Source organism: Marmota monax, unplaced genomic scaffold, assembly GCF_021218885.2.
Source record: "Marmota monax isolate L192 unplaced genomic scaffold, Marmota_monax_Labrador192_F-V1.1 WCK01_AAM20220418_F8-fsc00057, whole genome shotgun sequence".
Classification (NCBI taxonomy): domain Eukaryota; kingdom Metazoa; phylum Chordata; class Mammalia; order Rodentia; family Sciuridae; genus Marmota; species Marmota monax.
Window position 1 is genome coordinate 3,747,324 of NW_026693933.1, and position 15,229 is coordinate 3,762,552.

General features: G+C 35.6%; 1 protein-coding gene across 1 annotated transcript in view; it reads left to right on the top strand.

The window, feature by feature from the left end:
- The first annotated feature begins 826 nt into the window (after positions 1 to 826).
- Ahr (aryl hydrocarbon receptor) overlaps positions 827 to 15,229 on the top strand; it is a 54,631-nt gene continuing 40,228 nt past the window's right edge. The window contains exons 1-2 of the mRNA XM_046463516.2: positions 827 to 960; positions 12,051 to 12,238. Of these exons, the coding sequence (XP_046319472.1) occupies positions 896 to 960; positions 12,051 to 12,238 (253 nt within the window). The 5' untranslated portion in view covers positions 827 to 895. The remainder of the gene's footprint in view (positions 961 to 12,050; positions 12,239 to 15,229) is intronic.

Sequence of the window (15,229 nt, forward strand, 5' to 3'; positions counted from 1 at the left end):
ATTCGTTGACACCTCTTTCTCAGGTGGAAAATAGGTCTACAGGAAAAAACAAACAAACAAACAAAAAACCCTCCTTTGGACCTCATGAAGATGGCTACTGGAGGGTGTCGTTACGTCCTACGTCATCACGTGCTGGGATGAGGGTGTGACCCTAAGGGAGACGGTGGTGGGGCGGGACCCAGCAGGTGGGCGGGGCTACCAGGGATCAGGGCAGGGCGGGGCCAGGCCGGTGTGGGGTCGGGGACGCTTCTGCTATTCAGCCGGTGCGCGCGGCTGCGGGAGGCTGCGTCAGGGGAGTCCACTCGACGCTTAGTCCCGAGAGCGTGCCCTGGACCGCCAGCTTAGTCCAGGATCAGGCGTGTAGCCGAACGGAAGCAAGTGGCACCAAGGACTGGTGGCCGGTGCCTGAGCTCCGCGGGCGGGAAGCACCCAGGATCGGGGAAGCCCCGGGAGCTGCGCTGCGGCGCCTCCCTCATCCTAGGGGCAGCAGTGACGGTCACGGGGCGCGGCGCCACCGCGCGCGACCCAGACCAGGATTCTAAACAGACGCCCAGGCTCCTCCTTCGATCGGGCCACCTCACCTTCGGGCAGCGCCTCCGCGCCTCCGCGGGTGTAGAGGACACCTGCGCCTCCTCGCTACCGGTCTCCGCCCCTCGCCCTTCCCCCCACAACCCCCCCCTTCCTCGACTGCCAGGCCCGGGCAGCTCACCTGGACCACAGCAAGCTGCGGGAGCCAGGCGCGAGGGGCGCGGCGCCCTAGTCACGGCCCCAGGAGGACGCAGGTGGAGCGAGCGCGGTTTCGTGGAACGTGCGGGCGGTCGCCGCCTTCCCCGTCGCCAGAGTCGGGGGGACCGGGCTGTTTGTGCCGGTAAGGAGCTGCAACCGGCTGGGCACCATGAACAGCAGCAGCGCCAACATCACCTATGCCAGTCGCAAACGGCGGAAGCCGGTGCAGAAAACGTGAGTGTCCGAAGCGCGTCCTCAGCACGGGGGCTGGGCGCTCAGGCTCACCAGTGCTGGAGGCGGCCCTACCCCGCCCCCAAATCCCCGCGATCCGGGGGGATTAGGTCCATTCCCCACACAGCCAGCCCAATGGAGAGTTGAAGGCCAGAGGAGAAACCCAGGACTTGGATTCTCTTATTTCCAGTTTTTGCATTTAAAATAATTGCACCCCGGGTTACCAGAGCAAACGACGCGCCCTCTGACATTTGCAACTCTGTAATCTCTTATTTGGTACTAATTTGTTGACAGCTCTGACCTGCTTTGTGGTGTTCCTGGATTAGTTAGCCTAAACCTGTCTTGAAATCCCTCTCCACTCTAAATATCCTCATGGGTTAGGTTAGAGGACAGTCTTAATTCTGATTCTTGGTAGAAAGCTTTGTGGGGTGAGATGTTTTAAAGAGCCAAACACGTGCTGTCTTGAAGGAAGATGCAGAGTGCTGTTAAAGGCATTTTTTTTTTCCCTCCACAGCAGTTGGCTTAATGTTGTGCCACGTTATTTAATTATTAGGCAGTAATTTTGTAATGACAATATCGTTAAAAAGAGTTACAGGGATGGGAGCAGGTAGGAGTGTGCAGTGGGCAGGTTCCACAGGGGATTGTATTCTTAGCTATCTTTGGAAGCAGCTTTCTTATCACTTTTGGGTTGGTTTTAGGGTCTGTAAAGTAAAAGATTTAGAACAGTTTTTATTGAGAGAGAAGTTTTCATTCTTAATATCTACCTGTAATTCCCTTTTCCCCTACTTCAAAGTTTTGTCTATTGTAATAGTGTAACTACACTGGAATTTCTTCCTTTTTTTTTTTTTTTTTTGGTGGTGTTGGGGGTGTTTGTTTTGGTGGAATGTTTGTATGAGATGAAAAATAAATACATCAAAAAGATGTTTTCAGAAAAAAAATCAGCACTTCAGACAGATTTCCTTTTGTGAGTCTTATTGATGTATTATTGTCTTCTGAGTTTCATCAGCATTTTTCAAATTTTAGTGAACAATTTTGAAAACACTTAAACTTTTAGTCAGAAGAAATCAGAAGTGTACTTTTCACTTAAAACTTGACTTAACTGTCCCTATATGAGAACCCATAAAAATAGCAGTTTCATATTTATACAGTATTTAAAGTTAGTTACCTAAAGTTTCATTTTAATGGAACTTTAATTTCCTTTAAAAATTTCATTTCCCATAGGTCTTCAGACCTTTGACTTAATAGTTTTGCATTAACAGAGGACTCTGTAGATAGACTGGTTATAATATAGAAAGAGGTTTTATAATACAGTGTATCTGACAGCAATATTGTCTAGTCAGCAATTTTCTGTCTTGACAATTCTGAGACATTGATTTATAATATTTTTATTTTGTAGAAAGGTTTTGTAAAGTAAAGCATGTTTTTCTAATTTGATTTTGTTCTTGATGGTTAAAACTGAGAGGCATTCTATAATGCCTATTCCATGTATTTATTAATATAATGATACACTTAGCATAATTTATAATAGGCTTTTATGTGTTTGGTAAGAAAATTTGAAGCCCTGAATGGTTTTAAAGACATTAAGTTTCAGTCAGTAGGTTATAAAAGGACATAGATTGCTTTATAAACAAAATCAAGTATCTTAATTTTATATTCATTATAAAGTTTTAACATTTGGGGTTTTCTAGTTAATATTTTATAAAAGATTTTTCCCTTTTAATATACTACATTTTCCTTTTGAATGAGATGTTCTTTTATTATATTATTTTAATATTTTAATGTACTTCCTTAGACTTTTTTAATGAATTTTATTTTATTTGTTCTAATTAGTTATACATAGCAGTAGAGTGCATTTTGATACTTCCTTAGACTTTAATATCCTTGCGTTCAATACTTTCTTCTACTATAAGTATTCTCATTCATCCACACTTTATTATAGATATTAATAGTTATTATAAATGTTTAGCAAACATTTACTAATCACCATGCATTGCTTCTAATCATATAGATGTTTTAAGTGTCACCAGTTTCTTCTATAAGAAAAGTCTAGTGCTGACAGTTAGATGAGCAAGTGAAAGTGTTGAAGTTATTTTTACCTGAATAAAAATAAAAATGCAGTTAATCAAAGTTTGCTCAAAGAATGAGACCATTAAACTTTCTAGTAAATTTAATATGAATTTTTAAATTAAACTACTATTTTGTAGCTAATGAGGCCTAAAACATGATAACCTTGGGAAAAAGACATTGACTTGAAGATGCTATGCTATTCTGATTTACTTTACTTGGACTCTTTAAATTATAGCCATTTTATTTTATTTTATGGCAGTTATTATAGAACTGTTTAAAAAGGTGGTCATTTGCTTATACAATTCCATAAATTTTGGAATAAAGTAGGTGACATAATTTTAACCTGAAGCTCTTTCAGTCATTTGAATTTGTTGAGCAAAATAAACTCCCTCTAGTGGTAGGTGTCACATTGAAAATTATCTTTATTAGTAGGAAATACATTTTAAATGTGTTAAATTTAATTTCACTGAAGTGTCTTATACAAAGTAGACTCTGAATAGATGTTCCCCTTCTTTTTGGAGCAATGAATGTTAGGAATTTATAGAATCTGTAACAACCTTGCATACAATCCCATGTTTCTACCTTCAAGAAGAAAATCTCAAAGACAATATTAGGAGTAGAATCCACTAACTTTTCTTCGAATATTGTTCCATATTTAGTAAACCTTCTAAAAGAGAGAACAGACATTTTTATTTACATCCTGTTCTTTTATTCTCTTTGGAGACGAAAGAGTTTCTGTGTATTTGTCTATTTTGTCTCATGAAGAGAGTTGAAAAGCCCACTGTAGGATTAAATAGAATCTGTTTTTCTTTCAGCGACAATAAATTTGAATATATTTTTGAAGTTTTACTAATACAGAAAAAAATTAATGGCATTTCAATTTACCATATTTCTAGGAAGTTAGTACTGAATGTTTACAAAGAATAGCTGTGGAGTTGATGACAGCCACACTGAAAGATGATTCCAGCAGTAGTGGGGATTAAGCCAGAAAGAGTGAGGTGAGGTGTCAGGACTGGAAGTATTCTGAGCATTGGAGGGTCCTCTGTTAAAATGCACACTGATGAAATCTTTGACTTCATTAACATACTAATAAGATTGATATAAAAGCATTGTCTTTCTTGCTATTCTTGCTAACTTGCAGTTCCATCTCCTTAAACATCACGAACCTCATTTATATAATACATTTATTTATGTATTATTATTTTCAATATATTATCCTCATTAAATGTTTCATATAGATGTAGTGTGATGCCATTTTCTAACAAGCATTTGAAATATAAAGGTGGGTCTTTTCAATTATATAACTATTTCTCCATCATTTCTCTCAAATAGCTTTATTCAGAAAGTTTATATGTTGTGGCTATCAATACTCTCACACTTTGGACTATGAACTGAAGTGAGTAAAAATGTTTATAGGTATCGTTAAATGACAAAAAGAGGAAAGAAAGTTTACTGTACAAATTGAAAGCACTGGATCTGAAGTAAAAGTTGAGATCGAATTTCCTGACTGTTATAGATCTAGTCAAGTTTTATGACTAAAACACGACAGTCTACTACACTGCCACTATCACAGTTAAAACTAATAGAACAATGAGCATTTTATAAATTGTGAAGACTGTTAAAGATACAGATGAGACAGGAACATAAGACCTTTTCTTTAAATAATTATAGCTTACATTATCACAGAACAATCAATTCTCCTATGAAACAGTGAGAGGCAGTAGATGATTGTGTTCTCAGTTTCAGATGCGACTGAAATGTGTCACTTCATTGAGAATAAACTTACGTAGCACATGCTTATTCCTGAATTTAATTAAGACAATTACATAGAAATAAAACCAGGCAAATCTTTTATTTACATATTTATTTATTTTGATACTGGGGATTGAGCTCAGGGGGCCCTTTAACACTAAACTATATCCCATCCCAGCCCTTTTTAAATTTTTGAGACAGGGTTTCTTAGGGCCTTGCAAAGTTGCTGAGGCTGGCATTGAATTTGTGATTCTCCTGCCTCAGCTTCCTGAGTCTCTGGGACTACAGGAGGTTGCCAAAGCACCTGGCAAAACCATGCAAATCTTTAACAATAGTTCCTTTGTACTTCCACACTTCTTTTTGCATAGTGGTTTAATATAACAATCAACTGTTTATTAGCATTTACTCTGACACAAAACAATGTTTTACATATACCACCTTATTTTATTTTTATAATAGTACTAAGGAAACAATATTAAGTTTTATGGATAGATACCAAAGTTTAGGTACAGAATTAGTTGGGTAGTACATAAAAATCCTGAGTTTGGATGATGGATCCCCAGGTCTTTTGGTTCCAAAGCTTATGTTCTTAACCAGCTTCACAGTACTGTCTAGTGAACAAGTTCAGTGATGCATGTGGTACACCCATATCCTAAGGATTTCCTGTTGTCCACTGTTTCTCCTCAGATAGCATTGTGGCTGAAGTAAATTATTTCCCATTTCCCATCATGATTTATACTTGCTCATCCCATGCTTGCATTCATGTCCTTTCCTCTTGGAGTCTCTTTTTTCCTATCTTGCTAATTTGTTACCGATCTCCTTCGTTTAAAACATTGTTTTTTAATGGCTACATAGCCATGTATTCCATAATTTTCACTGTTTTCATTTTGGGGGAAGTTCTGTTTCTCCAATCTGTCAATATTTTAACTAGTATTTTAGAGAATATCCTTGTGATATGTAAATTCTTATATTAGTTATTAGTTATTTCCTTAGGAAAAATCCCTATAAGAGGAATTTTTGGGTAGAACTTTTAGGGTTGAACCAAATATTATACTCAAAGAGGTAGTGTCAAATTAGTTCCAAAAAGATTGCTAATTATATTTACATTGACAGTCTGTGGACATGATTATATCCTTTCATTTTTGCTTTAAAAATATTGTCAATTTCATAAGCAAATAAAGGTTGAGAAGGTAATTGCACTTATATGTTGGGATTGCACTTGTGTGTGATAATAGGAATATTTAGGTTTCCATATATTCTACTTGAGGTGTCCTTTACATATCAATGTGCTTTATCTCATTTTTGTTTTTCAATTGGTCCTCCTTTTTATTGAAATACTGTTTTAAAATGTATTCCTATTATTTATAATATACATGCACATTTAAAAAGTCAATTATATGTATGTATATATATGTAGTGTTCATATGCCTGCATACATATACATGTGTGTGTTTATGGTACTCTCTTAAATTTAGCAATTTAGGCTTTATCCTTTGATGTCTTATGTGGGAGTTAAGGATTTTAGCATTCTTTCAGCTCTCCTTAACCTTTGTCATCTGTCTCCATCGTGGCAATTTTGAATTACATTCACTTTCAATATTTCATTATTTTCAATTATCTAAATATTATTTACTGCTGAAATAAGTATTATGCTTATTATCATATGCTATGATTACATTCTTCTTCTAGTTGTGTGCTACCATTGATTTCTTTTCTACCTGTTTTCCATCTTTTTATTTATTTGCATCTAGGTTTAGCTGTTTCTTAGGTTTATTGGAGACGGTTTGTGTTTCTCTTTGTTTTCCTTATTTTGGTGTGATTTTTCTGAAAGAGCAAGATAGTTGTAGAAGTTATGTTTTCTACTATCATGAAACCAGAAATGTCTTGCTTGTATTTAACACCTGATTTAGATACCCACATCTTCATCTAAGCATCTGGTACATCACTTTTATAGCATATAAATTTTTGAGCAATAAATTATGCTTGATTTGTCTTGGTATAGTATATAGTTCCTCCTAGTAGGAAAAGTAAGCCCTTTAAAGATAGAATCTTCTTTTATCTTTGTAGCTGTCAGAGCTAGTGCATGTAGAACCGTGCACATAGTAGATATTTGAGATTCACTAATTTAACAAGTTTCCATCACTTAAAATTTTTCTGGCCATGTTTCAGTGATTCTAGTATGAAAGATCCAGATTTATGTAGGATCAAGGGGTATTGATTTTTTCTTTTAAAAAGTGAACATGCATAGAAAATTTAAGAAAAGAGAACATTCATAATGATTTTTTAAAATATTATGGGAAGATTAGCAATTCCTAGGGCATATTTCATTTTCTTGGTTCTTATTTTTAATGTGTTGTGCATATTTCATTTTCTTGGTTCTTATTTTTAATGTGTTGTGCTAGAAATTATGCTTTTTATATCTTACAGGGAAAGCAAAGAGCCCGTCATAACTAGAAAGCGGCAATAGGATAGTGGCAGAATTCCTACATATTCAAAGTGACTTCCAACCAGAAATCTCAGAAATTTTTGTAAATTATTTTTTCTTCATATAGGGAATAAAATACCCAGCAATATCCACCATATAAATGAAATTTGACTGAATATTATAATAAGCACAAAATTTATAAGCACTTGAGCTTTTTATTCAGAGATGAGTACATATACACTGGAGCTAAGAGGAGAAAGTAAAGAATAACTATGGGTTGAGGTTGGGCTTTGTTGGGTGTAGTTTGTTTGGTAGAGGGATTGTGTTGAAGAATATTTCACATTTCCTAGCTGGTGGATGGAAAGTAGGACCATCATAGATGCTGAGAAGAGTGGGCCCAAGTTCCAGAAAACCATGAATGGGGACATACAGGACAGAGACTGCCAATAAAGATATTTGCAGTTATTGGCAGGTAGATTGAAACAGTGGTAGTAGGTTAAATTGCCCAGAGAAAAGAAGTGACAAAAGAAGTTCCTCAGTACTGAGAGCTAATTTCTAGTTAGAAAACATCACTTTAAGTTTATAGGATCACTGAAACTATATCTTTGCATTGTCATTTTGATGCTTTATAATAAATATATAAAAAAAAACTTCAACTAATTTTGTTATTAAACTGGATTGTCAATATTGAGGACATTGCTTCAAACACTGGGCACAAATTATGGCTAACATTTAGATTGGGAGGTTATGAAGACTTTAAGATAACATTCAGACGGTTATTGGACATACTGTGGGGCCTGTTATCACCAGTAGTTACTGTGTGCAGGGCTTTTAAAACAGAAGCGTGACATGCAGTCAGCTAGGGCCTTATTTCACAACAGTTTTGTTTTACAAGTTGGGACAGAATTTTTGAGGTTAAGGTTTAAAAAAATAATAAATTGCTTCTTTGCCTCATCAACATCTTACATAGTCTCTCTTATTTCAGATTTCTGATCTCCAGATCTCCCGGTGATGTTTATTTATATTTAAAATGTAACCTATTATTTAAACATTAGTTGCCATTGTATTATGGTATAGGTTTAAAGACATTATAAAAATAAAAACATTAGTATTACCTATGATAACTGTAATTGGTTATTTACATTTATTCTGTGCAGCTTTTATTTGTATGAGCATATATGAAATATTTCCACAAAATGATTCTGAATATTTCTTACAAATCAGGGCCAAATGTAGTACTTTAACAATCTGTTTAAAAGCTTGAAATCTAGTGGAAACACAGCAGATTTGAAGTGCTGAGTACTTCTCTATCCTGACCTTACTTAATTCTTCTGTGTATTTTACTTTCTTCTGTGGCTTCTAGATATCCTGGTTCTTCTCTAGTCTGTCTTATATTCCTCCTGGGTGATAAGGAGTGATAAGGCAGATATTGCTGCCTGTACCTCTTCCTCAGGCCTATACCTAAACGCAAGTATCACTAAAGCCACTTTTCTCCTTTTTTAATGTATCTCCCATTGGGAAACATAGTTATTTTTCTAAGCTACAAAGCCCAGAGTCATCTGAAACCTCTCCTGGATCAGTGCTTCCCTCTCCTTTACTTCCCTTACCAACTAGGCTTAGTTCAGTGCCCATTTGAGTCTGGGTTAAACCTCTTCAAGCCACTCCTTTCTTACCATCCATACCATCACTGCCTGTGGGCAGGCTCTGATCCTTTCTTTTCTCAACACTTCTGTCTGGCAAACATAAATAGAGAATCTACCCTGCATCAACTACTGTGCTGGACCCTGGGGCTACAAAAATGACGATGCTTCTGTTGTAATGTGAGCGACAGACAACTATACGGAGAGAAGTTGCTCAGTACTTGACTTTTGGAAATTAGATTCTCATGCTGAATATTTCGTAAGGTATACAGCAGTACATTAGAGATGTGGGCAGTTTTGCATTATGTAAAGAAACAGCCTCAGAATCTAGTGCAGGGTTGACTACCACAAAGAGCCAGCACTCAACAGGCAGCAGATAGAGACTGCTTTAGAGCTGCTGTTGTTTCCCCTGTGTCATATAACTTGTCTTGCTTCAGTATTTGTGTTACTCTCTTCTCCCCAGTGTTTTGTAATCACCACTGGAAAGTTACCAAGAGTTCAGGACTAGACTGTGTACACATTTTCAATTTATGTGAAGTTATTTGTATAGAGTATTCCTTAATGTAATGGCTCTGTAAAACATTTGTTCAAGATACAGAAGCCATTTGGGAGTATCTAATCCACTATAAAGCAGGTCAGAGAAGACTTTTTTTTCAATATCTTTATTTATTTTTATGTGGTGCTGAGGATCGAACCCAGTGCCCCACAAGTGCGAGGAGGCGGGCACTCTACCACTGAGCTACAGCCCCAGCCCAGGGATGACTTTTTATAAAAGTCTTGAGCAAGGACTCAAAGTGGGTAAGACAAAACAAAGAGGTTGCCTTAACGTACCAAAGTGAATGTTGATAACTCTAAGAAATTTCTTAGTTCTGGGATGTAATAATAATTATTACATATGTAATATGTAACAATAAGATAATAAGTAATAAGATAAGAAGTCTGATGGAGGAAATGAAGCCAGAGGGTAGACAGAGGCTAGAAAGGTTGTGAAGGGTTTTGTGAAGAGAGGTGGACAGTTCAGAGCTACTGAGAGGTTTTAATCGGAGGAGTAACGTAAGCAGATGTATGTTTTGCAAAGAAATTCCTGGTGATGAAATTCTAACTTTAGCAATCCCCTGCCCTGCTTTCCATATTCTCTATCACCAAAGACAGATTGACAAAACAGGGCTGATTGTGCAGACCCCAACTCAAAGCTTAAGATGACTCTCAGACAGCAAAATCCGGTTTTCTACCTGGACTTTGAGGAAATCTGGTGTTTTCTCCATTTTGAAAATGTTTTCATCAGATGGGACGTGCTCCTCCTTCATTTCATACATACCCTTGCTGAAACGTCCCATCAGGGAGACTTTCCCTGGCTGTCAAAACCAGCACCTCCATCTCTTCTTAACTCCTTATCCAGCTTTATTTTTCTTAACAGTCACCACCTGGAAAAAAATGTATGTTTGTTCATTTATTTCCCTGTCCTCCAGCTGAAATGTACGCTCCATGAGGACAGGAGTTTTTGTCTGTTTTGTTCACTGCTAAGTATTCTGCACCTGGTACATGGTAGATGTTCAAGGACTGTTGAAAGAAAGTGGCCACAACAGTTTTCCCCTTCTCACTTTCAATCTGTGCTTCACATTGCAGATAGGGACTTCCCACAGTTCCGCCCCCAGTTGTACCTCCTTATGAAATCCTTTGCATTTTTCAAGATTCCCCCCTCATGCTACCTTTTTCTATAAAATCTTTTTCTTAAGGCAGTTGTTCCTTCTACATAGCTTCCACGACATTTTTTGAATATGTAGAAGAGTGTTTTCCTGGGCTATCTAGGATATTATAAGTGGGAATAAGTATTTGTTAACTAGTTATTAAACAGTAGAGAACTATACAATGCTGTAGACAAGAATTACAAGTAAAGGTTGAAATTCAGTTGGTTAATTAGAGAAATACACTAAATAGATGTGATTTGAATTTGATTACAAAATGATTTGATTTGATACAGCATGATTATAGGAAAATAGTCTAGAGAAAGTATTGACTTTTATCTATATACTACTTTGCCAATTTGATACCCTTTTAAAAATAGAAATAACATGAACTATTATAGAGAAAAACAGAAATAAGGTGCTGAAGATATTACTTGCTAGGGTTGAGTAATTAACATGTTAAAATTCCATATTTACTCTTTCATCGTCTATGTAAAAATTTATTTTCCATGTATATCATTTTAAATATGAATTATCTAAAAATGTTTTGATTGAATCAAATTAATAGCACTCTACCCAGGTTATTTTCCACTTTTTAACATAATATAATTCTTTTGGCTTGTCAAAAATGTCTTTAAGAATTCTTTGGAAAGGTATAAAGAGATATAGTCTAAAAATCACTTTGGTTTTCTATTGTCTTCTCTATATTTCACTGTGGGTATCAGATGATCTCTGGATTAAGTTGAAGTGAGGTTTCATTGAACTTTCTAATTCAGATTACAGACTATGAAAGCTTAATTATTATTAAGTGGAGTTATTGTCTAGTAATGAAAGCAAAAGTTTCCAGTAATCACAGTTAACCTCTATTAATTTTAATTAAACGGATATAAATAACTATGGTTGTATTTATTACTGTTTTAATATTTGAGAACCACATTGAATGGCTACAGGAACATCTCTAGATACCAAGAGGGCTTGGGAAATCGTTACTATTGGAATGATTATGAAATGTATTAATAGAGGAAGCTGGGAATGGTGAAGATAAACTTTTTAAATAGGGTTTTTCTATTCATCTACAACATAAATGATGCTAAGATACTTCTTATGGAAGACAGAAAAGGAAGTATGATTTTTACATAATTTATTATACATTTATTTTCTTTCCTCTAACAATGGCTGTGTTTGGGTGAGGGAAAAAATATTCTAGTAGACTTGTCAGTTGGGAATTATAACACTTCATATGTATGAAGTTTAGTAAGTAAGAGTATTCATACAATATATTTAACATTTTTCCTATGATGAGTTCATAAGCTTTTTAATAAAATATTATGAAGAATCTTACTCTTTCCCTTGTTTTTCTTAATTAAGATATAAAAGGAAGATTTGGGCAAGATTTATGTAAACTTGAAGTAGATTTTTGAAGTTTGTTTTATTAGAGAAATATTTGAGAGATGTTATAATGCAATAGAATTTTTTGGTTTATATTTTTTAAAGGATTTTTATGGTATTTTGTTTGTTTTTCAGAGTAAAGCCAATCCCGGCTGAAGGAATCAAGTCAAATCCTTCCAAGCGACATAGAGACCGACTTAATACAGAATTGGACCGTTTGGCTAGCCTGCTGCCTTTTCCCCAAGATGTTATTAATAAGCTGGACAAACTTTCAGTTCTGAGGCTTAGTGTCAGTTACCTGCGAGCCAAGAGCTTCTTTGATGGTATGACAGCAGGGTTTAATTTTTCTGTAACAACATAAAATACTTATATTAAATATGGATATTTCTTTGTTGAGAACTGTAAAAAGTAGCCATCTGTGAAAGAAAGTTTTGTTTACTACTATATAGAAAAACTTAGGTGACAAACCCAAATTTAATTATTTCTAAAATCAGTTTTCCAGTTTCATTCATTAAACAGATGCAGCCACTTGAATGATATATGCTGTCAGTCTTTGAAATTCATGTATCTAGAAGTTATGCTCCGATTATATGTTCAAGTTCTCTGTCTTCCAGTTTAATTTTTAAAGTTACTCTCTCTTTTTTAGAAGGCAAAGATATTATTGCTGGATTTTTTGTTTTTGTGGTATGTTATTTCATTTATCCTTTCAAAATTATATATGTATTTCTACTCCTTTATGTGTTTACTACAAGAAAATATAATTTTTTTTCTTCACTGGAAAGAGCTCTTCAGCATAGGAATTAATAGAATTGGATTTCATTCTCCATTTTGCCACTGACAAACTATTTGACTTTAACCAAAACAGGTAACATCCCTGTATCTCAGTTTACTCAACCTTGAAAGTTAGGGTTTGGAGCTAAGGGCCTACGTGATATTTGTGTCTTTTTAATAATACAGTATTTTGTCATCATAGAGTGTTTTATATGGAAGTTTTTGTTGAAAATACCGTTTCAATGTGAAGCAGTTATTTTCAATGTGATTTTTTTTATGTCTTGAATATATATTAAATTGTCTATTTTTAAAATTTTTTTAATTTTTTATTTTATTTTCTCTTTTTTAGATATATATGACAGGGAATGAGTTTTGGTATATTATACATACATGGAGTATTACTTATTCTAATTAGGATCCTGTTCTTGTGGTTGTACATGATGTGGTCATAACCTTGGTCATGTATTCAAATACAGGGATAGGAAAGTTGTATCTGATTAATTCTACTATTCTTCCTATTCTCTCCTCACCCCTTCCCTTCATTCTCTTGTGTCTAATCAGTGGACTTTCTCCTGTAAAATAATTCCTTAATTTCTTTTATCTGTTTATAAATTTAAAATAGATTTTTTTCAAGGAAATTACCTTTTTAAAATGTTATTTTACAAACTATAGTAAAGGAATTAATGGGAAATTCCAAGTGGCCTATACCCATGCTTCTCAAATTTCTGTGGACTTACAGTCACCCAGGGATCATGTGCAGGTGCAGATCCTTATTCTCTGTGGCCAGAGATTCTACATTTCTAACAGGCTCCCAGATGATTTGAGAGTGCTGGTCTAGGTCACTAGGCAGTATCTAGACAACACATTTACAAATACTTGAATTTGTTATTTGTGTTTAGAATATTGTAAAACAGTTTCCCTTTAGATTCATATTTCTGTGATTTGATGTGTTTAGTCTAAGCATATTTTTGCTTGCTTGTTTGCTTGCTTGTTTTTTCTTTTGGACAAAAGCTGTATAGTTTAACACTTGTGGTCTGGGCTATTAATATATGCCAATTTATAAGTAGTGATTTCAGGAAGGATTATGTATTCAAAAGTTTCATAGTAGACACTATGGTTTTCTCAGATTTGAATAAAAAGTCTTGAAATTTTCAGTTTCATCTTATCAAACCCTTCATCTTGAAGGTTGCTTACGCAGTATTCGGTAGTGTGTCCATGAGTGTGTGTGTTTTAGTTATCTAGTCTTTTTGTGATACATCTGAAACTAGAACTCAAGTCTCTGGATTCCTTATATTGTTTTTCCTGATCATATCTCAGTTGTCTCATTTTTTCTGCGAGCCCTTATATAGCAAAGCTCTGAGGACTTTTCTCCTAGATCTCTGGTTCGCAAGAGTAGTACCCATACAGGCAGTATCAGCATCATCTGGGAACTTGTTAGAAATGCTAATTCTACACACACACACACACACATACACACACACCCATGGAATCATACATTGCTTGTGGGGCCAGATGCATGTTGAATTTTGGGAGTCACTGCTATAGATCGTAACCTTGCAGCCAGTCCCAGCTTCATGGAATTCTGTCCTCATCTTTAGCATTTATTGATATGCTGAGCCTACTGCTTCATTGTGTAGTGGGGAATTCATGCCATATAAGACATCATCTGTCATTAGAGAGTTTTAATGTTTGAGTAACGAGTAATCATACAATCTTGTTAGAAAGGGACTTCAGGTTTTTTTGCTTTGTTTTGTTTTTTACTATCAGTAGATATTTTGCTAAGAAAATATATGTATTGCAAATTTAAGTATTTCAACTAGGATGGAAGGCTTTAGTCCTTAGACTCTGGTAAATATTTACTGACTTGAATCATTTTTCTTTGCCTTTATAATAAGCAATCAGACTACATATATGGAAAAGAGGGAAAAAAACTAGGAAGTTTTTTCCTATTTCGAAGTAGAGGACCAGAACTGAAGCTGCTTAGAGTAACCAGCATGCCATTTAAGTACTAACATAATTACTGCCCTCGGGCTGGGGATGTGGCTCAAGTGGTAGCGCGCTCACATAGCATGCGTGCGGCCCGGGTTCGATCCTCAGCACCACATACAAACAAAGATGTTGTGTCCGCCGAGAACTGAAAAATAAATATTATCTAAATAAATCTCTCTCTCTCTCTTTCTCTTTCTCTCTCTCTCTCTCTCTCTCACTTTAAAAAAAAAATTACTGCCCTCAAGGCAGATGTGTGTATATGAACATGTAGATATACACACATGTACATTTAAAGCATGTTATATGTGTACGTGTGTAAATACACACACACACACACACACACACACATATGAATAGCTAGGTGTCCTGTTATTTAATGCCTCAGAGGAGATTCCAGAATTTATCTTTAAAAGAATGTTACAGCATTTGTTAAAAAGTATTTTCTCAGCTCTCAATTAATGAGTTTTTTTTTTTAATTTTCGTTCAGTGTATTTGACAGTAGGATCTCATTACCTATTCATTTAATTCCTTTATTCATTATATTATCTTTTAAT